At 46.6% G+C, this 23779-nt stretch overlaps 1 protein-coding gene across 1 annotated transcript in view; it reads right to left on the reverse strand.

Moving 5' to 3' along the window:
- LOC137528401 (ADP-ribosylation factor-like protein 13B) overlaps positions 1-23779 on the reverse strand; it is a 2482321-nt gene that overhangs the window by 125446 nt on the left and 2333096 nt on the right. The window contains exon 9 of the mRNA XM_068249693.1: positions 18551-18637. Within this exon, the coding sequence (XP_068105794.1) occupies positions 18551-18637 (87 nt within the window). The remainder of the gene's footprint in view (positions 1-18550; positions 18638-23779) is intronic.

Here is a 23779-nt window from a genome sequence, read left to right on the forward strand (position 1 = left end):
TTAATCATAGCATCATCTTGCTATGATTAAGGACGTGTAACGTCCGAAACATGTCAGCATGTGGTGATGGATTTTAGCCTGTCATGTACGTGATTGAATAAAGCAAAGTTTGTTTCTACCGACCTAGTGCAGAATCTACTCTCTACTGTACTGGACTTGGGGTTCGAGCAGCCCGTTTTTCCTGCACTGTTGGTAGACGGAGTTGTGAGCGGAGTTCCACCTACATTACAAACATACCGCATGAGGAAGCACTTGATTCTATCCAGACAGCGTTGGAGCTGGTGGAAAACCCAGCGGTTGATGCGTCCTTTGTGTACAATCTGTTAAGATTGTGTCTCAGGTCCAACCATTTTCGAGTACAAAAAGATTTCTTCTTGCAAGTAAGGGGAGTTCCAATAGGGGGCACCTTATGCACCCACGCTAGCAAATGTTTTCATGGCCGATTTTGAAGCCCGTTTTATTTTTGTTAATGAAATTTTTAAGAAATTCGGTAAAGGGTACTGCAGTTTTATTGATGATTTATTTTTTTTGTTGGACAGGCCCTGAGGAGAGTTTAAAAGTTTTTTGAGGGTTTGAATCTGTGCCATGAAACCATTAAATTCACGCTGGAATTCCATCTGCAAAATTTAAATTTTTTGGATGTTGATATTTTATTTGATGGACAATGTTTTCGCACAAATTTATTCAGGAAAAAGACTGACAGGAATAACGCCTTGTTAGCGAGCAGTTGTCCCCCTCGCCCCCTAATAAAGGGTCTCCCCAAAAGCCAATTTATTAGAGCCAGGTGCATCACATCTGATGATGAGGCCAATCATACACAGGCAGATCGATTGGTTGAAAATTTTGTTGCAAGGGGTTATGAAAGAAAAGAAGTAGTAAATACAGCATTAACGGTGGCAAAAATGGATAGAAGGATTTTGAGACAGAGACAGCAGAAAGAAAAAAATGCAGGGGGATGTACAGTTCATATCGACATTCAATAATAATGCCTAGTTAGTAAGAAAAAGTAGACTCGACAACTGGTCATTGATAGAGGCTGACCCATTATTGTCTAAAGTATTTCATTCTCCCCCTAGGTTTGTATACAGAAGAGGTAAAAGTATCCGCAACATGCTGGTTCGTGCGGACATAAAAAAGAATCCGAAACAGACATTGACGTTTTTACCTAAGAAAAACGGTACATTCCCATGTTTGAGTTGTCAAAATTGTGGGAGTATCGTTAGAGGGGAGCACATACCTCATCCCACAAAGGGCACGCCCATTAAGGTTAATGGAAATTTTTCCTGTGTAACTCCAAATGTCATTTATTTTCTTAAGTGCCCGTGTGGGATGGGCTATGTTGGACAAACATCCAGACCCATCAGAGTAAGGATCAATGAGCATAGGAGTGACAAAAGATTGTACAGGAAGTACATCAATGATCCTGAAAAGAATTTTTATTCTCCTGTAGGTAAACATTTTTATGATTGCAACCACATGGTGAGCGAATTAAGATGGTGTGTATTGGAGAAAGTCACAGCTGGAGAAGGAATGGACATTGAAACAACCCTCCTAAGAAGGGAAAGTAGATGGATCGGTAGGTTAAACACTTTGGTCCCAGGTAACAATAACAATAATATTTATATAGCGCTTTTCTCCCTGGGGACTCAAAGCGCTGTGACCCTGCATTATGCAGTCTCAAAGGCTAGGGAAAAGAGGTGAGTTTTTAGCCTTTTTTTAAAGCTGTCCAGAGAAGGAGCCTGTCGTACTGATTGTGGAAGTGAGTTCCATAGAGTAGGGGCTGCATAGGAAAAGGCCTGAGCACCAAATGTTAAGTGTATCCTGGGAATAACCAGCTTCATCTTGTTGGCAGAGCAGAGGGTGCGTGGAGGGGCATAAAGTTCCAATAGATCCGCTATGTATTTGGGTCCCATGTGGTGTAGAGCCTTGAATGTCAGCAGGCAGATCTTAAAATTGATTCTCCATTTTACTGGCAACCAGTGAAAAGTTTGCAGTACTGGGGTGATGTGTGAGCTGCGGGGGGCATTGGCTAGGAGTCTGGCTGCAGCATTCTGTACTAGCTGTAAGGGGCGCTGAACCTTATCTGTAGATCCGATGAACAGGGCGTTGCAGTAGTCTAGGTGGGAGGATACAAATGCAGGAACCAGGACAGGTAGGTCTTCAGCTGGGATAAGGTGTTTGATTTTCGCTATATTTCTTAGATGGAAGAAGGAAGACTTGACGACAGCTGATATCTGCTGTTTGAGTTTTAGATTTCCATCCAGGATCACCCCAAGGTTTCGCACAGAGTCTTTATACTGTACAGTATCTCCCTCAATTGCTAGTTTGAGGTGGTGAGCGTTTTGAACTTTATCCATCATGTGTGGACCACCTACCACCAACACTTCTGTTTTGTCAGAGTTCAGCCTCAGCCAGCTGGTGTTCATCCAATTTTGTAAATCCACTAGACACGCATTTATGGATGCTGATGGGTCTTGGGTGTCAGGCTTGAAGGACAGATACAGTTGTGTGTCATCTGCATAACAATGGTATCCTAGGCCATAGTTCTGGATTATTTTGCCCAGTGGACTTAATGAGGCTTGAAATTTAAGATGTTTTTTGTGACCTACTGTATTCCATGTGCTGTTGCTTTAAATCTCTCTAATTAAGCAGGTGCCCACCCTTAGGGGTGTGTTTTATGACAATTTGTGATTTATACAGTGGTGTGAAAAACTATTTGCCCCCTTTCTGATTTCTTATTCTTTTGCATGTTTGTCACACTTAAATGTTTCTGCTCATCAAAAACCGTTAACTATTAGTCAAAGATAACATAATTGAACACAAAATGCAGTTTTAAATGTTTTTTATTGTTTAGTGAGAAAAAAACCTCAAAATCTACATGGCCCTGTGTGAAAAAGAAATTGCCCCCTGAACCTAATAACTAGTTGGGCCACCCTTAGCAGCAATAACTGCAATCAAGCATTTGCGATAACTTGTAACGAGTCTTTTACAGCGCTATGGAGGAATTTTGGCCCACTCATCTTTGCAGAATTGTTGTAATTCAGCTTTATTTGAGGGTTTTCTAGCATGAACCGCCTTTTTAAGGTCATGCCACAACATCTCAATAGGATTCAGGTCAGGACTTTGACTAGACCTCTCCAAAGTCTTCATTTTGTTTTTCTTCAGTCATTCAGAGGTGAATTTGCTGGTGTGTTTTGGGTCATTGTCCTGCTGCAGCACCCAAGATCGCTTTAGCTTGAGTTGACGAACAGATGGCCGGACATTCTCCTTCAGGATTTTTTGGCAGACAGTAGAATTCATGGTTCCATCTATCACAGCATGCCTTCCAGGTCCTGAAGCAGCAAAACAACCTCAGACCATCACACTACCACCACCATATTTTACTGTTGGTATGATGTTCTTCTGCTGAAATGCTGTGTTACTTCTACGCCAGATGTAACGGGACACGCACCTTCCAAAAAGTTCAACTTTTGTCTCGTCGGTCCACAAGGTATTTTCCCCAAAGTCTTGGCAATCATTGAGATGTTTTTTTAGCAAGATTGAGACGAGCCTTAATGTTCTTTTTGCTTAAAAGTGGTTTGCACCTTGGATATCTTCCATGCAGGCTGTTTTTGCCCAGTCTCTTTCTTATGGTGGAGTCGTGAACACTGACCTTAATTGAGGCAAGTGAGGCCTGCAGTTCTTTAGATGTTGTCCTGGGGGTCTTTTGTGGCCTCTCGGATGAGCTTTCTCTGTGCTCTTGGGGTAATTTTGGTCGGCCGGCCACTCCTGGGAAGGTTCATCACTGTTCCATGTGTTTGCCATTTGTGGATAATGGCTCTCACTGTGGTTTGCTGGAGTCCCAAAGCTTTAGAAATGGCTTTATAACCTTTACCAGACTGATAGATTTCAATTACAGTACTTTTGTTCTCATTTGTTCCTGAATTTCTTTGGATCTTGGCATCATGTCTAACGTTTGAGGTGCTTTTGGTCTACTTCTCTGTGTCAGATAGCTCCTATTTAAGTGATTTCTTGATTGAAACAGGTGTGGCAGTAATCAGGCCTGGGGGTGACTACAGAAATTGAACTCAGGTGTAATAAACCACCTTTAAGTTATTTTTTAACAAGGGGGGGGCAATCACTTTTTCACACAGGGCCATGTAGATTTGGAGTTTTTTTTTCTCACTAAATAATAAAAACCATCATTTAAAACTGCATTTTGTGTTCAATTAGGTTATCTTTGACTAATAGTTAACGGTTTTTGATGAGCAGAAACATTTAAGTGTGACAAACATGCAAAAGAATAAGAAATCAGGAAGGGGGCAAATAGTTTTTCACACCACTGTATGTGAGCTTTCTTTCAGTGTGTGTAACACTTGATAAAGGCCGCTGGCCGAAACGTCGTGTGTTTTTTTCTATTACTATGGTACAATAAACCAGCATTTTTGCACAAATCCAGGTGGAGACCCAGTTGTTTTGTCTTTGCTGCTGTGAATGTTACACACCTAAGGTGTGGACAGGTTGACTCCATGGTATATCTATTACTTTGCGGTAGAGCTGAGGGATCACTTTTCTTGCTGCTTTACTGTGGATGTAGACACTGTGAGCAGTGACGATGAACCCTTGGACTACTGGGTGCGCAGGCTTGACCTGTGGCCAGAGCTGTCCCAATTTGCCATCCAACTTCTCTCTTGCCCTGCCGCAAGCGTACTGTCAAAGGACCTTCAGTGCAGCTGGAGGCATTGTCACTGAGAAGAGAAGTCGCCTAAGTCACAAAAGTGTTCAGTACCTCACCTTTATCAAAACGAATCAGAATCAGAATCACTTTTATTCGCCGAGTGCGCTGTTGGCGCCCCCGGAATTGGTTGTGGTACACATGGCAATGGCGGAGAGCAAAGACGTAAGACATACATACATACATACATACATACATACAGGCATTTAAGTTAAATGTGCATAACGTTGGTGCAGAGTGCATTGTTACAAGCGAGGCGGCAAGGCAAAGAGTCAATGTTGGCGACTGGAGAACTGAGTTGTACATGCCCTAAGCTGTAGAGGCCCAGGTGGGAGGAGTGTTCAGTAGGAGGACTGCCTGGGGAAAAAAGGTGTTTCTACGCCTCTTGGTTCTGGAGCGGACTAGTCTGAAGCGGCGGCCCGATTAAAGGGGCTCAAAGAAGTTGCTTCCTGGGTGGGAGGGGTCTTGGGAGATCCTGCTGGCTCTTTTCATCATTCTGGCTGTGTGGAGGAGGTCGAGAGGGGGCAGAGGTGTGCCAATGATCTTCTCTGCAGCGCTAATTACTCTCTGAAGTTTATGCTTGTCGCTAGCGTTGGCTCCCGAATACCAGACAATGATGGAGGAGCAGAGGATGGACTAAACTGTGGCGGAGTAGAAGCTGGTGAGCAGATCACGCAGGATGCCGAATTTCTTCAGCTGGCGCAGAAAAAACAGCCTCATCTGAGCATTTTTCTGGATTCTGGTGGTATTTTGCCCCCATCTTAGGTCACTGGTTATGGTGGTGCCCAGAAACCGAACACTTGGTGCCCTGGAGACTTCAGTCTCTCCAATGAGAACTGGTGGAAGGGCAGGAGGGTGTTTCCTGAAGTCTACAATTAGTTCGACAGTCTTGGATGCATTGAGGACGAGATTGTTTTGCTTGCACCAGTTACAGATCCTCTCAATCTCGCTGTGGTAAGCTTGCTCCTCGTTGCTTCTGATGAGACCGATGATAGTTGTGTCATCCGCAAATTTCATGATCTTGACAGAGTCAGCAGTTGAGGTGCAATTGTTGGTGTAGAGGGAAAACAGTAGTGGGGACAGTACGCACCCCTGCGGTGCCCCTATGTTGGTGGTTCTCACACTGGAGGAGCAGTTACCGAGCTTGACTTGCTGTGTTCTGTTTGTGAGGAAGTCCCCAACCCACCTGCTAAGGGATGGGTCGACTCCAAGTTGCGCAAGGTTGTTGAGCAGGATGTCCGGGCGCATGGTGTTGAAGGCCAAGCTAAAGTCCAAGAACAGGATTCTGGCATAGGAGCCAGGTCTGCCCAGGTGCTCAGTGATATACGCCAGGCTGACATTGACTGCATCCTCAACTGACCTGTTCGCCCTGTACGCAAACTGATGAGGATCGAGGAGGGCATCGGTGGAGCTCTTCAGGACAGCAAGGACTAGTCGCTCAAGGACCTTCATGATGATGGGAGTGAGGGCTACAGGTCTGAAGTTGTTGTGATCGGTGTTCCCTGGTTTCTTGGGGACTGGGATGATTGTGGACCTTTTGAAGCAAGGGGGGACCCTGCCTTCCGCTAGGGATCTGTTATAAATGGAGGTAAGGATGGGAGCTAGCTGTACTGCACAGGTTTTCAGACACATTGATGACACGCCATCCGGGCCTGCAGCCTTCCTGTGGTTTAGTTTGTGGAGTTGACGCAGTACATCCTTCTCCTGGACTTTGATTGACGCCGAAGCATCCTGCCCCCATGGGGAGGGTAGAGAGGATGGAATGTCCTTTGGTGTGGAGAGGTGCTCGAACCTGCAATAAAACTCGTTGAGTTCCTCAGCTAGTTGGATACTAGGGATTGCCTGATGGTGAGCGGGTTTGAAGTTGGTAACTGCCCTGAGACCTTTCCAGACCTCCCGGGAGTTGTTTGACTGGAGACTGAGCTTCAGCTTCTCGGAGTAGGCCCTCTTAGCAGCTTTTAGTTCCCGGTTCAGGGTATTCCTGGCCTCCCTGAACTCAGCTGGGGTGCCGGACTTGTGCGCCTCCTCCTTGAGTTTCCGAAGCCGACGCAGCTTGCTGGTGAACCAGGGCTTGTTGTTGGGGAAGACTTTGAAGGTCTTAGTAGGGATGCACGACTCCTCACAGAAGCTTATATAGGAGGTGACGTTTTCTGTCCATTCAGCCAGGGTGGGTGCCTCCAGGGCCGACCAGTCAGTGCAATCTAAGCATGCCTGCAGCTCCAGCTTTGCATCATCTGTTCATTTTTTGACAGTCCTGATGACAGGCTTAGTGGATTCCAGGAGCCTTCGGTAGGTAGGGATCAGATGAATTAGGCAGTGATCCGAGTTCCCCAGGGCAGCTCCCCGAGTGGCCTTGTAGGCATTCTTTTGCACTGTGTAGCAGTGGTCCAGGGTGTTGTGGTTCCTGGTGGGGCAGGAGATGTGCTGCTTGTACCGGGGCAGTTCCTGGCGAAGGTTGGCTCTGTTGAAGTCCCCCAGGATGATGAAGAGGGCTTCTGGAAGAGCAGTTTCCCACCGCAGGATGCTGTCGTTAAGAATCTGTAGGGCAGTCTTGGTGTTCGCATCGGGGGGGATGTAGACTCCAAAGAGAACAAAGGATGTAAACTCCCTGGGTGAGTACTGGGGCTTGCAGTTGATGGCCAGTAGCTCAACATCGGGGGAACAGATCTTGCTGAGGATGGTGGTGGTGGTGCACCAGGAGGTGTTTATGTAGAAGCATATGCCTCCTCCGTGCTTTTTCCCAGAGAGGGCCTGATCTCTGTCTGCTCGAAAGATGTTGTGGCCTGGCACCTGAAGAGTATTGTCAGGGGTACTGTCGCTCAGCCAGGTTTCGGTAAAGCAGAGAACCGGGGAGTTCCTGCCAATCGAGGGTTTGCTACCTAGTAGGAGAAGCAGTTCGTCTATCTTATTCGGTAGAGAGCGCACATTTGCTAGTAGGATAGCAGGGACAGGAGAGCGTAGGCCCTTCCTCTTGAGTCTCACTAGAGCCCCCGCCCTCTTTCCCCTGTGGCAGCGTTTCCTTGTGGCGCGGTATGAAACCAGCTTTTTGATGTGGGCCTCAACCACGTCCCGCAGGGGAGCATCTTCGCTGGTGTGGACTAAAGGTTCCCAGTGCAGGAGCTCCTCTCTGGATAGGGTGACAATGTGTGGGGAGAGGGGCTGTTCTTTGCCCATACCGAGTTCGGTTAGCTGCTAAGCCAGGCTGAGCAGGCAGTGCAAAGAGAGGCACAGGACCAGTCTGAGGAAATCGTAGGCGCAGAGTGGCATACAGAGCGGGCACACTGGTAGTCTGAGGTACAATGCAATTTCATAAGCCAGCGGCATGCCGTACAGGCACACTAGTGCTAATCTGAGGTGCAGGTGGTATATTGTACACAAGTGTGGCATACAGTTCCGGCATAGTACTGAACAGGTGGCATACAGTGCAGGCACAGCAGTAATCCAGAGTTCAAGTGGCATACAGAACAGTCATAAAAGTGTTCTAGGGTGCATGTGGCATACAGTGCAGGCACACAACAGTCATAAAAGTGTTCTAGGGTGCATGTGGCAGGCACAATAGTAATCAGGGGTGCAGATGGTATGCAGTACAGGCCCAGTGATAGTCTAAGGTGCAAGTGGCGTACAGAACAGGCACAGTAGAAATTCAGGGTGCAATAGCATCCAGAGACAGGCATGGGTGGTAAGCTGGGGGTGCAGAGTGGCAGATAGAAAAAGGCACAAGAAGCACAGAAGTGATGGTGGTCCAGGATGCAGGGAGGCTGAGAGAGGCAGGAAAGTTTAGCAGTTTCCAGCTCACCATTTGGAGTGCAGCTCCAGAGTGCGGCTCACCGTTCAGAGTGCAGGCCTATGATCTTGGTCCTCTGGGTGCCGGAGTGATGCTGCTGGCAGTCAGGGGAGCCTGTCATCTGGGGGTGGCTGAGGCCAGAGGGGCTGCCCTTCTCCTAGTGGCAAAGGAAGGATGCTGCCCGCCGACGGCTTTCCTGCTGGGACTGGTGTTTCCGTGCTCAGTCGAGGCCCGGTGACCACGTGCTAGGGCCGACTTGCTAGAGGCTGAGAGGTGGCGGCGGAGGAAGCCCCCCCAGACGGCAGAGGTAGCTGAGGCGGCAGGAGGAGACTGCCCGTGGTCTCGATGGAGAGACGGCAGGAGGAACATCCGCAGCACGACAGTTGTTCTGATGCAGAGGCCCGAGGAAGAAGAAGCGGCCGAGCAGCGGGGACAGTGAGGCGGCAGGAGCCGTGGTAGCGGTGGTGGGTTGCGGCTGGGGTCCGGGTCTAGCAGCGCCAGATGGGATCCTGCGTGTCTGCGGAGCGGAGAGCAGAGCGGCGGCCAGACCAGAAGCAGAGGATCGTTGTCGGTGTGGGACCCCGTGGAGCGATGTGTGGTCCGCGCTGGATCAGTTGTGCCAGGTGAGTGGAAGCTTCTGCTGATACTAATATTAATATTACTAAACTTTGTTATTACTAAACTGCTACTAAAACTAAAAACTGCTACTAAAACTAAAAACTACTACTAAAAAGCTACATTCAGCTACATAAAACTACATAAAAACCAGGAGCCATGTGACCGAGGCGACCCGCACAGGCGCCATCTTTGTTAATGATGAGGCATGGATCCCGGATGGCTACTGCCCGCCCAAAGAGTAAGTCAGTCCCCACACACAGCATCTCTGCCTGCACGCCGTGTGACTGCTGGCTGCCTGCCCCAAGACTAAGTCGCTCCCCACACAGCACCGCTGCCAGCCGGCCGCTTGACTGCATTCTCCGCCACCACCAACAGGGTCCAGGACTCCAGGCAGATTCCTGAATTTTTTAGGCCTCTGCTAGCAGTGGCTGCCACAACAAAACACAAAGCTTGTATATGTGCCCATCCCCCTTCGTGATCATTACCTTGCCGCGGTGAAGGGGCTTGCGTATCACAATGATGCAATGACCGCTGGCTATACGAGTGTCTCGGGTGCTGGCACACCAAAAATAATAAGGTCGTTGCAATAAGGTCGTTGCTTCATTGTGGTCAGACCAAATTTGACCAGCTGGACAGTCACTGTTCTGTCATTCAGCTATATCAGCCGGGAGACCATATGGGCTGTAAAGCCACCATCACCTGCACTCTCGTCATGGTGCGCACCAGTCCAGCACGACCGTCACTACACAAACAGCTGTTTGCAGTCACTGCATACCTTTCACTGCATCTGTGACTGCACATTGTATTATACCTGGCAGTCAGTGCATACCTTTCACTTGAATGGACGGCAGACTTGCCCTCCAGAACAGATTCTCCTAAAAGGCAAGTGGTGTCGTCATTGTCCGCCATAAGAGATTCTCGTTAAAGGATTTAAAGTGGATTCATTTCACATACACATCAGGGCCTCGAAAGTCCTCCTGTATTGTTATTTTTGGTCACTACCTCGGGACGTGCATGACTGCCTGCTGCCCTCCTTGCCTGGATGTGTGGTGGTAGCCGTTTCTTAGGCTACAACTCCGGACCGGAATCAGACCAGGAAGGATTCCCCGGCCATTACCCATGGTCAGTGGTCACAATGGCAGACTTGACCTCCATAACAGATTCTCGTTAAAGGATTTAAAGTTGATTCATAACAGCAGGGCCTCGAAAAAGTCCTGGTCGTCGGTTATTTCTTTTACTTTTACAGTCAGGACCAGTGTATCCCCTGCCATGCCTGCTGCCTTCCATGTGGTAGCCGTTTCTTAGGTTCCAACTCCGGAACGGAATCGAAGCAGGATTACTCGGCCTGTTTGTTACCCGCCGTGGACACCATGGTACTGAGAAAGTACCAAAAAAAGTTTCACACAGTTGAATAAATGGCAGACTTGCCCTCCATAACACATTCTTGGCAAATGCTTTCGACTTGGTTTGTCTTACGCTAGGTCAAAGGTCCATCTAACCACAGATGCCTGGTCTGCAAAGAGTGGTCAGAGCAGGTACAGGACTTATACAGCATGGGTCTCAGGCTCCCACTTCGGACCGGAATCGAACCCCGATTCCCCGGCCATTACCCTTGGTCACAATGGCAGACTTGCCTTCCATAATAGATTCTCGTTGCAGGTCCTGAACAGCAAGTAGAAAATGTAATTTAAAAAAAATAGATGTAAGCTTTAACAATGGTAGAGAAAGAACCATCGAAAGTTGATAAGGCAGTCAGACATTACCTAACCTGACATCACTGAGTGAGGAAGAGCAATCTCGCCATAGTGCGCACTGCGCAGTAGTCCAGCACGGCCGTCACTACACAAACAGCTGTTTGCAGTGCGTTACACAGTGAGTTTGGTGTGTCAATGTGAAGCAGTACACTAATTACACTCTTTTTTTAACAAATCAATTTTTATTTTTAAAACATGGAGAGAGAACTGTCACAAAAGGCCCTAGTGGTCAGACCGCAAATGGCCTTCTAAACAGTGCCAGCGCACGGATCGTGCGAACTCTGGTCGCAGTCAATGCGCAGGAACCGTTGGGAATTAGCCGCAGACAAACCAGAAGGGAGCCTGTGAGGTACGGTAATTACAAAATACACACTAATTCAGGGTATAACTGCCACCACCTCGGTTACCATGGGCCCGAGGAGCCCACTGACTGACTAGTCCTGCGAATAAAAATGGTTAAACACACTCTATTCTTCCCACCCCCCAATCCATCTTCACTCTCGCGTGGGCTATGTGAAAAAGGGTGCCCTCTACTCCAGTAAGGGCAAGGGATCGGCTGGAGCTGATGCTCTCCTTTGGCACAAGGCGTGAATGAACTAACGTCATGTCAGCTCCGGTGTCTCGGAATCCGGTGACAACTTTGCCGTTCACTCTAACAAGTTGCTGCTGGTCGGTTCGGTCGCGGATTTCCTTTCCGCGGGCAAACAGAACAAAATCTGATGATCCAGGCTGTGGTTTGCTGGCGGGTTGCCTCTGCTGTGGGTGAGGTACAGGTGATACAGGTGCTGCATTTGCTGGTGGTGTCTGTCTCCGCTCCGGACAGTCGAATTTCATGTGTCCGGGCTGGCAGCAGTAGTGACAGGTGAACTCTCCAGGGGCTGCAGACCTGGGTGCAGCAGCTGCGCTGAGTGGCCTCGGTGACTGACGGCTCACAGGGGCAGGAGAGTCTGCCAGAGTATGGGGCTGACCTCCTCTCCAGCTGGATGGGACAGTTCTGCGTGCATCAGGCACCTGGGTAGTCGCAAAAGTCTCAGCGAGGTCTGCAGCGACAGTTGTTGACGCCGGCTTGCGCTCTAGCACAAACTGTTGTACATCAGCAGGGCAAATGTTCAGAAATTGTTTGAGGACTATCAAGTCCTCCAGGACACCATAAGACCCTTTGGTGAGGCCTAGAGTCCACTGGCGGAGTGTGGTGAGCAAGCTGCTGACCACATCTCGGTACGAATCAGAAGACTTTTTCTGCCAGGCCCTGAACTTTTTGCGATAGGCTTCTGGCGTCAGCTGGTACTTCGTAATGATAGCGTCTTTTATAGCGGCATAATCATTATCTTTCTCCGCAGGCAATTCTGCGAAAGCATCAAGCGCTTTATAGCGCAGCAAAGGTGTCAGATGCCTGGCCCACTGGTCTTGGGACAGATGATACTGACGGCATGCTTTTTCAAAAGATCGCAAAAACAAGTCAATGTCTGTGTCTTTTTCAATATTAGCAAATTTAAATTTTGCACTTGTGGGTGATGCAGCTCCTTCAGCAGGGAGGCTGGGCGGAGAACTCCGGCTGGCCTGTTGCACTTTTGCCATGTTTAGCTCATGCTGTCGTTGGCGTTCTCGCTCAGCGGCATCCCTCTCCGCGTGGTGTTCTGCAGATTGGCGTTCCAACTACGCTTGCATGTACTGCAGGTACTTGTCCAGGTCAGTCTCCATCAGCTGTCGTAATGCCTGCTGCATTACCGGGTGAGCACCCATGGACAGTCCAGCACTAGCCAGTTCCGGGTGAGTACTTTCAGAAACTCTGGGATTGGGGACCATACTGACATTCTCCTGCGTAACTGTTAATGCAGGGCCCTCAGGATGCATAACCTCTGTACGGTCAGGATTCTCAGTCTCTGGTTCCCCTCGATTTGGGTCAGATGGGCTGGCGTCTACCTCAGCAGACACATCCAGCTCCCACAGTTGCTGGGTATCCCATTGGAACAAGTCCGTTACCAGGTCCTGTTGTTTCCTGTGGCCGACGTCAATGCCTCTCGCTTGGCAAAGATTTTGCAGGTCTGACAGGCACATGTTCTTGTGGTTCCCGGACATTTCCATGCCAAATAAAATAAAACTTTTGGGGAGGGGTACTGGCTACACAGTCTTTCTGTATATATTAAAAATATATTGCCTTCCAGCTACACCAACGAATTAGTTCGTTTCTGGATAGCGCTAGCGCTATCTTAGATACTTTTCAGCACAACACAGGTCCCAACCGCTGCCAAACACTGTCACAAGAGGCCCTAGTGGTCGACCGCAAATGGCCTTCTAAATGGTGCCAGCGCATGGATCGTGCGAACTCTGGTCGCAGTCAATGCGCAGGAACCGTTGGGAATTAGCCGCAGAAAAACCAGAAGGGAGCCTGTGAGGTATGGTAATTACAAAATACACACTAGGAGGCCCGAGGAGCCCCCTGACTGACTAGTCCTGCGAATAAAAACAGTTAAACACACTCTATTCTGTCTAGTTAACCACAATACAATAGTAGTAGCGTCTCTCCGGAGACCTGGGATCAGTTTCTGTGTATGGCTGAAAAGCAGGGTAGCAGAACAGTGAATGACTTTGATAAAGTCTTTTATTCACAGGCAAAATAAATAATTAATATATACAGACAATTATTAAAATCAACAATTATTAAAACAGTAATAGCCAGTATGAAATAAAAAGGGAGAAAATACTTAGGGTTTGTGGAAATATGTCCTTTTGTGGGAAAATCATCAAGTCCTTGGTTTCAAGTTCGCAAAGTTCTTTGTTCCAGGAATAAATTCAAAGTTCAGCAAGATTTAAAATCCAAACAAAATGGAGGATGTCCTTTGTTTCAATTCAGACAAGATGGCCGCCAACCATGTGTCCTCTGGCTGGCAGCATGCTCTCAGGAAGATGGAACTGGGAGGACTGCCAGAGTGGTTCTGTGAGAATCTGCTCAGCTGCCTGTGCAGACAGGCAGCGTTTTGACCACTGTTCACGTCTGCATTCTGCAGGTCTCTTTAAGAGAGACCTTTTGTAAGTTCTGCAGCTTGCTGCTGAGGAATTTGCATACATTCGTTATGCAAATCCCCTACCTGCCTCCTGTGATGACTGGCAGTATAAAGGTTGGGATTACCCACAGTCCTTTGCTGGTCATTCCTTTAGGGTTTGTAGTACACACTCCTAGAGAGTGTCAGCCATGCTCTTGGTTTGAAGATCAGCTTAGAGTTATTCCTGGAAACTGTGCTAGGCAGATTCCCTAAGTGCAGTTAGGATTGTTTATCTGTTTGTTTGTTCTGTTGCTGTTGTCCTGTCCCAGCGGTGGTCGACAGGAAATGGTTCTGATCTCTGTTCTTGGAGTATAGCTGGTGCAGCGGTTGCTACCAGCTATCTCTTCTGTTCTGTCTCCTGGGATCGCGCTAGCCCCTTTTCGCTAGCGCTGTGGATCCTTCTGTTCTGTCTCCTGGGATTGCGCTGGCCACTTTTCGCTAGTGCTGTGGATCCTTCTGTTCTGCTACTCTGTACCTGGATCTCACTCGCTTCTCGCTGGTGCTGTGGATCCTGTCTCTCGCTTGTCCCTGTTTTCGTGTGTCTGTCTTGTCTGCTACGGACGCTTGCTGGAGGCTCGGTGAGGTAACTGTTAAGCAAGCGTTCGCGTCCTCTGTTTCATGTTTGTCTGTCGATGGTTAGTTAGGCGTGCTTGTCTCTATTGTGCTTATCACGTGGAGACCGCGCATAAACGCGTGCACTGTTGCGAATGAGTGCGGTGTTCGCGGTTAGCTAGCGTTTGTTATTTTCCGTATCTCCTTATTGTATTATTTGCTGTGCCTTTGCTACCCTCGTATTCTATCCTGATCTGCCTTGTGTCACGTCTGGCGATCGCACCTCTCGCAATCGCGTTCCTATTTCATATCTGCTGTTGTGTGTGTGCGCAGTCGCGGGGTGGCGACTGGATTGGCGCACACATATACAACCTGTCACTTTGCTCAATCTCATTCGCAATCGCCTCACTTGCGATTGCGTTCTGCGCTTCGTACAATTCCTGTCTGGCACTTGTGGAGGTACAGAGGATTGGTTCCTCTGCACTCCCCAGCGCCATCTGCCGACAGGAATTTCCCTCTACAGGTGCGTAGCACCTTTTGCTGGGTGCCTGCAAATATACGCTTGTGGAGGATTTCCACCGTGTCAGCGCACGCGTTGTGCGCTGATCACGGAGAAAGTTCCACAATCGTTACAGTATGGCTCTCATACTACATGAAGGGTGGTAAGATTGGTCTGTGATCTTTCATTTTCCAAAGACTATAGTCTGATGTGTGTATGAGCCTTAACGATCACTTGTTTGCAGGAGGAAATGCCTGTTTTAGTGACTCGTGTATACCTATGAATGTTTTCTCTCTGAAAAATGATGAATGATTGTTTTTCCTGTTAGAGCAGTGAGTCCCTAATGCCTGGTACGCACCAGATAGATGGGTTGAATCGATTTTCTGATCACTTATACAAAGTCGATTAGAAAAATGATCAGAAATCAGATTAGACCTGTCAGAAATAATCAATTCGAACCCATCTATCTGATGGCAAATTGCATGGTGTGTACCAGGCATGAAGTAGCAGAGCGGCGTTCATCTCCCTCTCTGCTCTTCTGTAATCACAGATCTGTTGCATTTATTTTATAGTATTTATTGTACTGATTCTTTCACAGGTGTTTTTTTTACTGTTTGCCAATACGGTACAAATATATATTTTTTTTAATGTTTAGTGTATGTTATTACTTTTGGTATACAAAACAGAATGTAACAATACAAAAGTATACAACAGTACATTTGCAATTATAATTGTAGAGAAGTTGTCTATCTCATACTAGACTACTGCTGCCTTTAAAATGAGCCAGCAAGGGGTTAAGATTTAGCTTAGAAGGGGCTGTCATAAATCTCTCTAAGGAAAAACAAACCCTTATCTTTCTGTTTAAGATTTACAATCCAGGGGGAGAGAGGAGAAGGAATGGCTCAAGTCATTAACAGAGTCTGACCAGCAATACATTGTTTAGCCCAGCTTGAGTTGTAAAGTGGAAATAATTCTGTTACCTTACTGGATCAGAAATTGTGTCTACATTGTGATCCATGTTTCTCTCACCCCTGGCAATAAACTGAAGCTTGTATGTTCAGGAGATAGCACTGTCTCATCGCACACCACGAAGTGTGGAAAATACACATAGCTCTGGAATTCTGACTGTGTGTGCAGCAAAGCAGGCCGGCTTCGGAGCAGGAGAAATTATTTTTCCCTGGTGCTTCCATGGCAGCCTACTATGGGTTATGGTCCGCCCCCCTTTAACCCTATTGGACATCGTATCTATAAATCTTTGCATGCACTGCCGACCACCATTCTTTTTTTATTTTGTCCTCCCTCTCTATAGGACATCGAGTTTTCTTTCCTTTCATTCCTTAGGTTCCCCCAGGGTTTACCCCTTTCCCTGGGGAGGACTCCAGTGTGTGCTAAATGCACTCCAGAGAGGGCTAGCTGAATTGCTGGGCGCCATATGTCTGTTAAATCACAGACAAGCGCGCGTGCTGCGGAGATAAACTACTTTTTTTTCTCCCTCTCCCTCTCCTCCTTTATCTGTTGCCTTGCTATTCTTCCTACCTTGTGCCTGGAGTGCCTGGCTGTTGCGGATTCCGGACGCCGAGGCCGCATGGTAATGGGTGGTACAGTGGGGGAAGGAAGGTCCTTCCTCTATGACGTCCTCCGGCAGTCTGGCGTCCTCTCGCGCGCGCGAGATTTGCTGTCAGTTGTACTGACGGCGAAGAGTCCCGCCTCTTGCCCTTCCTCTGCATAGGGGCGGCCATCTTGGACGTGGGAAAATGCGACTGAGCATGCCCACAGTCCACAGTCTTATTTAAGCGGCCGTGCTCGTCCTGACAGGTTGCTTTCTGAAGCTCCTGTCAGGAATTGAAGGAAGCTACACAACAAATCCTCGGTGAACGGGAGATTCAGTGAGTGTGGGGCAGGAGTACGTTTGCTAGCTACTCTTTAGCTAGCTTATGTGTGACATATATATATATATATATATATATATATATATATATATATATATGTATATTTGTATGGATTTATATATATATATATATATATATATTAGTCATTTTCTATGCTCATTATCTTCTGCTATAATTTTTTCTTTATGTTTACCCTGCAGCACCTTTCTGAATACCTCATCATGGGTCGCTCAAAAGATAAGAGAAAAGATAAGAGGTATTCTATTTTGAAAAAAAAAAAAAAAAGGAGGGTCAGTGGCTTAGTGGATACTAATTAGTATTCACTTTTTTCAGCCCTTCTAGACCTAAAACGTCTGATGCATACCGTTCTCAAGACTCCTCAAAATACTATCAATCAATATCCAGGAGAAGTCGCTCAAAATCACGTCGAGATACACCACAGTATTATTACCGGTCAAGATCGAGATCTAGATCAAGAAGACGGTCTCCTACGCCGCGACGTCACTATTCACCACCACCAAGACGTCAAACTACTGATTGTTGGATGTGTGGAATAAGGGCAGTTCCTGGAAAAATAGTCTGTGAGGATTGTCTGGAAGCAAACACAGCCACTACTTCGGAAGATTCTTCGAGAGTGTTGGATCTGATCAGACAGGTCGTCAGAGAAGAAATGGTGTCAAAGCCATGTACTAGCGGTGCGATTCCGGAAATCATAATAAATGAAGGTTTGTCAGAATCTCAAGTAACGGAGCCACCGCGTATAGAGGTCACAGAGGATCATCATTCGGCGGAAGAGTCTCACTCTGATGGTGAAGAGTCTGTCGCTTTTCAGTTTTCATTAATTGATCCACTAATCAAGGCGGTCAAGGAAGCAATTCAGTGGACTGATCCGGACGATGCTGTAGAAGAAGTAGGAAAGTACTATCCTCAATTAACCAAGACTGGTCCTAGCTTTCCCCTCATGAAAGAAATCAAGGGTATTATGGATGATGAATGGGCTAAAGTAGAAGGAAAAGCATCTTTCACGAATCGCTGGGCAAAGTTATATCCTTTTAAAGTCGCTGATGCACTTCCATTACAATCCGCACCAGCTGTAGATGCCTCTATTGCTAATCTGGCGAAACATGTGGCATTACCCCTGGAGGATTCTGTGGCTTTCAAAGATACTTTAGACCGGAAAATCGAAAGTGACTTGAGGAGAACGTATCTTTCGGCTGGAGCTGCCTGTAAAACATCTATTTCCTTAACTTCTGTATCACGAGCAATGAAGGTGTGGACTAATAATATCCAGGAGGCTGTAAAGTCTGGTGCCGACACAGAACAGATCGTTTCTGCCCTTGAAGATTTAAAGATTGCAGCCGACTTTGTCGGAGAAGCGGCCATAGACAGAGTTCGGGCCTGCTCAAGAGCGATGCTTTCTTCAAGATCCCTTGAAACATCTTTTCTATCACTTTTCTGGCCAGCATAAGTGTTTCTACTTTTCCAAGTTCGCCTCCCCATTGAAGTCTATTGCGGTTCGCAAAAGTTCGTGCGAATCGAATCTTCTGCGGAAGTTCGCAAACGAGGTTCGCGAACTGAAAATCTGAGGTTCGGGCCATCTCTACATTTGATCTTGTACACATCCCCTCGGCCACTTGTGGTGTGGTAAATGACTAGCCAATGTGGGAACTGGTCAGGCTTGTTGGTGTAAACTTACCGAATGTGTTTCCCATATCTCCCGCACACTGACCATCATTCACAGATTTTATTTGCTGCTTTTTTTTCTTCTTTCTTTTTTTGAAACCTAGTGAAACAATAAGTTAAGCCATCTTTATAACTGAAATGCATATAAAGAGATGTAAATACTGTAAGGTAATCATCACAAACATTGTCATAGCGTAATTAATTATGGATTTGTTAAATTGTGCCTTGTATAAGAGACCTATGAGAGTGTCAGCTTAACCTTCTGGCGCCCGCGTCACGCCAGTAGGCGTGGCGGCAGCCCCAGGACCGCCTAACGCCAATTGGCGTAAAGTCCTGGGGCTCTGTTTTGCATGAGATCGTGCGCATGGTGCGCGTGCATCTCATGCTCGGAGGGCGGAGCTATTGCCGCTCGGGAGACTGTTAGACGGCGATCACGCCGTCTATTTACTAGGTGCAGCGCTGCGATGAGCAGCAGCGCTGCACTGGGGACAGCCGTGTGACACGGCTGTCCCCATGGGGGACAAGAGAGCGATCGGCTCTCATAGGCAGAAGCCTATGACAGCCGATCGCCATAATTGGCTGGCTGTGGGGAGTGAGGGAGGGAGTGAGGGAGGGAAGAAATTTAAAGAAACAGGGTTTTTTTTAAAGAAAAACAACAAACAATAATATTTATTTAAAAAAAAATAAACATGGGGGAGCGATCAGACCCCACGAACAGAGAGCTCTGTTGGTGGGGAGAAAAGGGGGGGATCACTTCTGTGCTGAGTTGTGCGGTCCTGCAGCTTGGCCTTAAAGCTGCAGTGGCCAATTTTGCTAAAAATGGCCTGGTCACTAGGGGGGTTTAGCCCTGCAGTCCTCAAGTGGTTAAAGTGTACCAGAGACGATATAAAGATTTGATACTTACCTGGGGCTTCCTCCAGCCCCATAAGCCCCACTAAGTCCCTCGCAGTTCTCCTGAGTGCCTCAGTTCTTCTGCTAGCGGTCCCGGCAATCTGGCTCAATCACGCAAGTCGGTCTCTTCTGCACATGCACGGCCCTTCTGAGCATTCACAGAAGAGTCCGACTGGCGCAGCTGAGCCAGTTACCGGGAGCTCTAGCAGAAGAACAGAGGCATTTAGGAGGATGGCGAGGGACGCAATGGTGCTTATGGGGCTGGAGGAAGCCGTGGGTAAGTATCAAATCTTTTAATTACGCTGTCTCTGGTTTACTTTAACCACTTCAGCCTGCAGGTGTTTTCACCTTAAAGGGGTTCTTTCGCGAAAAAAGTAGGCAGTTAAAAAATGTGACAGATGACAGGTTTTGGGCCAGTCCATCTTTTTAAGGGGGATTCTCAGGGCTTTCTTTGTTTTCAACAGCATTTCCTGAACAACAGTTGCAAAATCTAACTGACATAATAGTGTGCAAGTGATTAGGGAGGTCGGCTGGTATCTTGCTATTTTGGCAGTTAAACTGCTGTTCAGGAAATGCTGTTGAAAACAAAGAAAGCCCTGAGAATCCCCCTTAAAAAGATGGACTGGCCCAAAACCTGTCATCTGTCACATTTTTTAACTGCCTACTTTTTTCGCGAAAGAACCCCTTTAAGGACGGAAGCAATTTTCCCCTGTCAGCACTCCTCCCATTCATTCGCCAATAACTTTATCACTACTCATCACACGTAAATGATCTATATCTTGTTTTTTTCACCACAAATTAAGCTTTTTGTGAGCGATACTTGTTTTCAGTACTTCCTTAATCTTCTATGTATTTTGAAGGCAAATACACACACAAAAAATAAAAAATACACTATTTCTCCAATTCCACCCCTATAGTTTTAAAATAAGCAATGCTACTATAACCCACCCATTTTATTTGCCCATTAGTCCCAGCAATTACCACATTTAAATTATGTTCCTAGTACAATGTATGGCGCCAATATATTATTTGGAAATAAAGGTGTCTCTTTTCTGTGTGTTTTTTTTTTTGTGTCCCATCAGTTGTAAGCCCTTATGTACTAAAATTAATATAATAAAACCAATTCCAAAGCCCACTCCCCCAGTTACCAAGCAAACATTAAATATTTAAAATAAATAAATAAATCTATAAATAGTTGCCTTAGGGACTGATCTTATTTTAATATGTATGTCATGAGGGTATTTCCTATTCTTTTTTTTTTTTAATGTAACTGTCGAGCATAAAATCAAAAATCAATTCTTTTTTTTAATCTGGTAAACAAGTAATAAGGATGCTAGCCAGGCAATCCAAAAGTTAAAATCACTTTTAATTTTCTTGTTGATAAATGATCGTTCCCCAGATTACCTGACTCTTATTTGGTACACACAAAATTTGGTACACAAAAAGGAAGTTGCAGGGCATGCTGGGTTGTCTTTTTTTGCTTCTCTACTTCCCCTTAGACTTAAAGAGACTCTGAAGTTTCATAAAATTCAAATTTTTATTTAAAAAAATCACTTTAACATCATTGCCCTACCCTACCTACAACGCTGCATCTCTGCGGCTGAACTTTTAACTAAATCCCCCCCTAACCCCCCCACCCCCAGCAAAATCCACAACTTTCTTGCTTGGATTTTGCTGCCCCGGGAGGCAGAGCTTTCAGCTGCAGCTTTGCATCCATGCACGTCAATCTGAAAGAAGACTGAGAGGGGCGGGCGAAGGCGGCAATCCGCACTGATAGACGCATGTAGAGGTAAAGCTGCAGCTGAAAGCTCTGCCTCTCACAGTAGCGCTCCCCGCAGTGTGCCCCAGGGAGTTTGGGGGGATTTAGTTAGTGTTCAGCCGCGGGGATGCAGCGTTTTAGGTAGGGCAATGATGTTAAAGTGATTTTTAAAATAAAAACGTGAATTTTATGAGACTTCAGTCTCTCTTTAAATAATGCAGCCTCATTTGCTGAAGCCTTTTTCCCTCCTGTTTTCCCCTCCCACACCCCTGTCCCCCTCTGATTGGCCACAAAATGTTTATGCTGAGACAATGCCCTTTTTATAGTGAAGGCTGGGCAATGCATACACAATCAGGCATAGGAGAGTAAGGGAGGAAATGAAATCAGGATTGGCTTCCAAATAACCACTGTTAAAATGTGAAATGCTTAGAAGGATTTTCTTTTTTTACTGTAGAGAAATCACTAAAATCAAAATGTGGACAGTGCAATACATATGTTATGTAAGTAGAGCAAGTATTTATCTACTTATATACAGTATGTGTTTTTTTTCTGAGATAGTATGGCTGACAGCTCCTCTTTAATACAAAATCTGTGCAGGGTAATTTCACTTTTCGCCACTAGATGGTGATAAACAATCCTTGGTTTACAAGGAAGTGTTTTAATGTTAATGAAGTAAAAAAATAAATAAATGTAACATTCTTATGAATCAACATGGCCTCTGATCGGGGTCATGTCCATTCATCACAGGCATTGCGATTGGTTCAGAAAAGCTTTCTTTCTCTTCCCCAATCGCCAACATGGAAAACCGCTGGGGTGCGCACGCACCCCGCAGGTACCGCTGTTTGCAAACTGAATGAGAATACTCGTCCATTTTGCCTTTAGCTGCGCATATCTGGACAAAAATACTTGTCCAGATAAGCTTAAGTGGTTAAAGTGTACCCGAGCTGAGGCTTGAGTACAAAATGATATACTTATCTAAAGAGAGGCAAGCCTCACGATCTTATTAAGGCTTCCCTCTGTGCTCTGATGTCCCCGTTCACTGAGCACCGACCCCTGGAAGATTAGCAACAAGGCATTGTCGCTAATCATATCAGGGCCTTGCTGCTCATCTTCCTGCAGAGAGGATGCACAGTAGCTGTGCAAGCTTGTCTGCATAGGCGCAGTAAGCTGCAGTTGCTCATGTATGAGTAGAGATGGCCCGAATAGTTCGCTGGCGAGCAGTATTCTGCGAAGATCAGATATTCGTGCTCACCGTGAGCGGCGAGCACTTAGCGCTAGTCGACCTGCTCTCATACAACATCATTGGGCCAAACTTTGACCCCTTACATCAAAGGCACATGGCAGCCAATCAGCCTGCACTCCCTCACGGACCCCCCCCCCCCCTTTCGCCCCCTATAAAAATGTTGCAGCGCCCGCCATGTTCCAGTCTGTTTTTGGCTGGAATAAAGAGAGGAAGGGAGAGACATTGCTGGAGATAGGGAAATAGTTAGGCTTGTTTATTTTCATCCTTGCTGGCTGATAGCAGTTTAATCATCCCAAACCGCCCTTCTGAGGGCTACTTCATCCTTGTGCAGATTTTTTTTAGTGTGTGTGACACTCCACAGCCCACAGAGACCCACCATTGTGCCCAGTGCCCACTACAAGCACAATAGTGCTCTAGGGCCTGTGTTATTATCACTGTATTGTGTTTGAATTACTGTTGCAGCATTTAGTTACATACAGTGAAAACTATTTGCCCCCTTCCTGATTTATTATTCTTTTGCATGTTTGTCACACTTAAATGTTTCTGCTCATCAAAAACCGTTAACTATTAGTCAAAGATAACATAACTGAACACAAAATGCAGTTTTAAATGATGGTTTTTTATTATTTAGTGAGAAAAAAGACTCCAAATCTACATGGCACTGTGTGAAAAAGTGATTGCCCCCCTTGTTAAAAAATAACTTAACTGTGGTTTATCACACCTGAGTTCAATTTCTGTAGTCTCCCCCAGGCCTGATTACTGCTACACCTGTTTCAATCAAGAAATCACTTAAATAGGAGCTATCTGACACAGAGAAGTAGACCAAAAGCACCTCAAAAGCTAGACATCATGCCAAGACCCAAAGAAATTCAGGAACAAATGAGAACAAAGGTAATTAAGATCTATCAGTCTGGTAAAGGTTATAAAGCCATTTCTGAAGCTTTGGGACTCCAGCGAACCACAGTGAGAGCCATTATCCACAAATGGCAAAAACATGGAACAGTGATGAACCTTCCCAGGAGTGACCGGCCGACCAAAATTACCCCAAGAGCGCAGAGAAAACTCATCCGAGAGGCCACAAAAGACCCCAGGACAACATCTAAAGAACTGCAGGCCTCACTTGCCTCAATTAAGGTCAGTGTTCACTTGCCTCTCCACTTCACGGTGCAGTTTGGGTATCGCCTTTTTAGAGAAATAATTGCGGCCTGGCATCTTCCACTGCGGTGTCCCAATGGCCACAAATTTACGGAAGGCCTCAGAGTCCACCAGCTTGTATGGTAACAGCTGGCGAGCTAACAGCTCCGCCAAGCCAGCTGTTAGACGCCGGGCAAGGGGTTGACTGGCAGAAA

Source organism: Hyperolius riggenbachi, chromosome 8 (assembly GCF_040937935.1).
Source record: "Hyperolius riggenbachi isolate aHypRig1 chromosome 8, aHypRig1.pri, whole genome shotgun sequence".
Taxonomy (NCBI): domain Eukaryota; kingdom Metazoa; phylum Chordata; class Amphibia; order Anura; family Hyperoliidae; genus Hyperolius; species Hyperolius riggenbachi.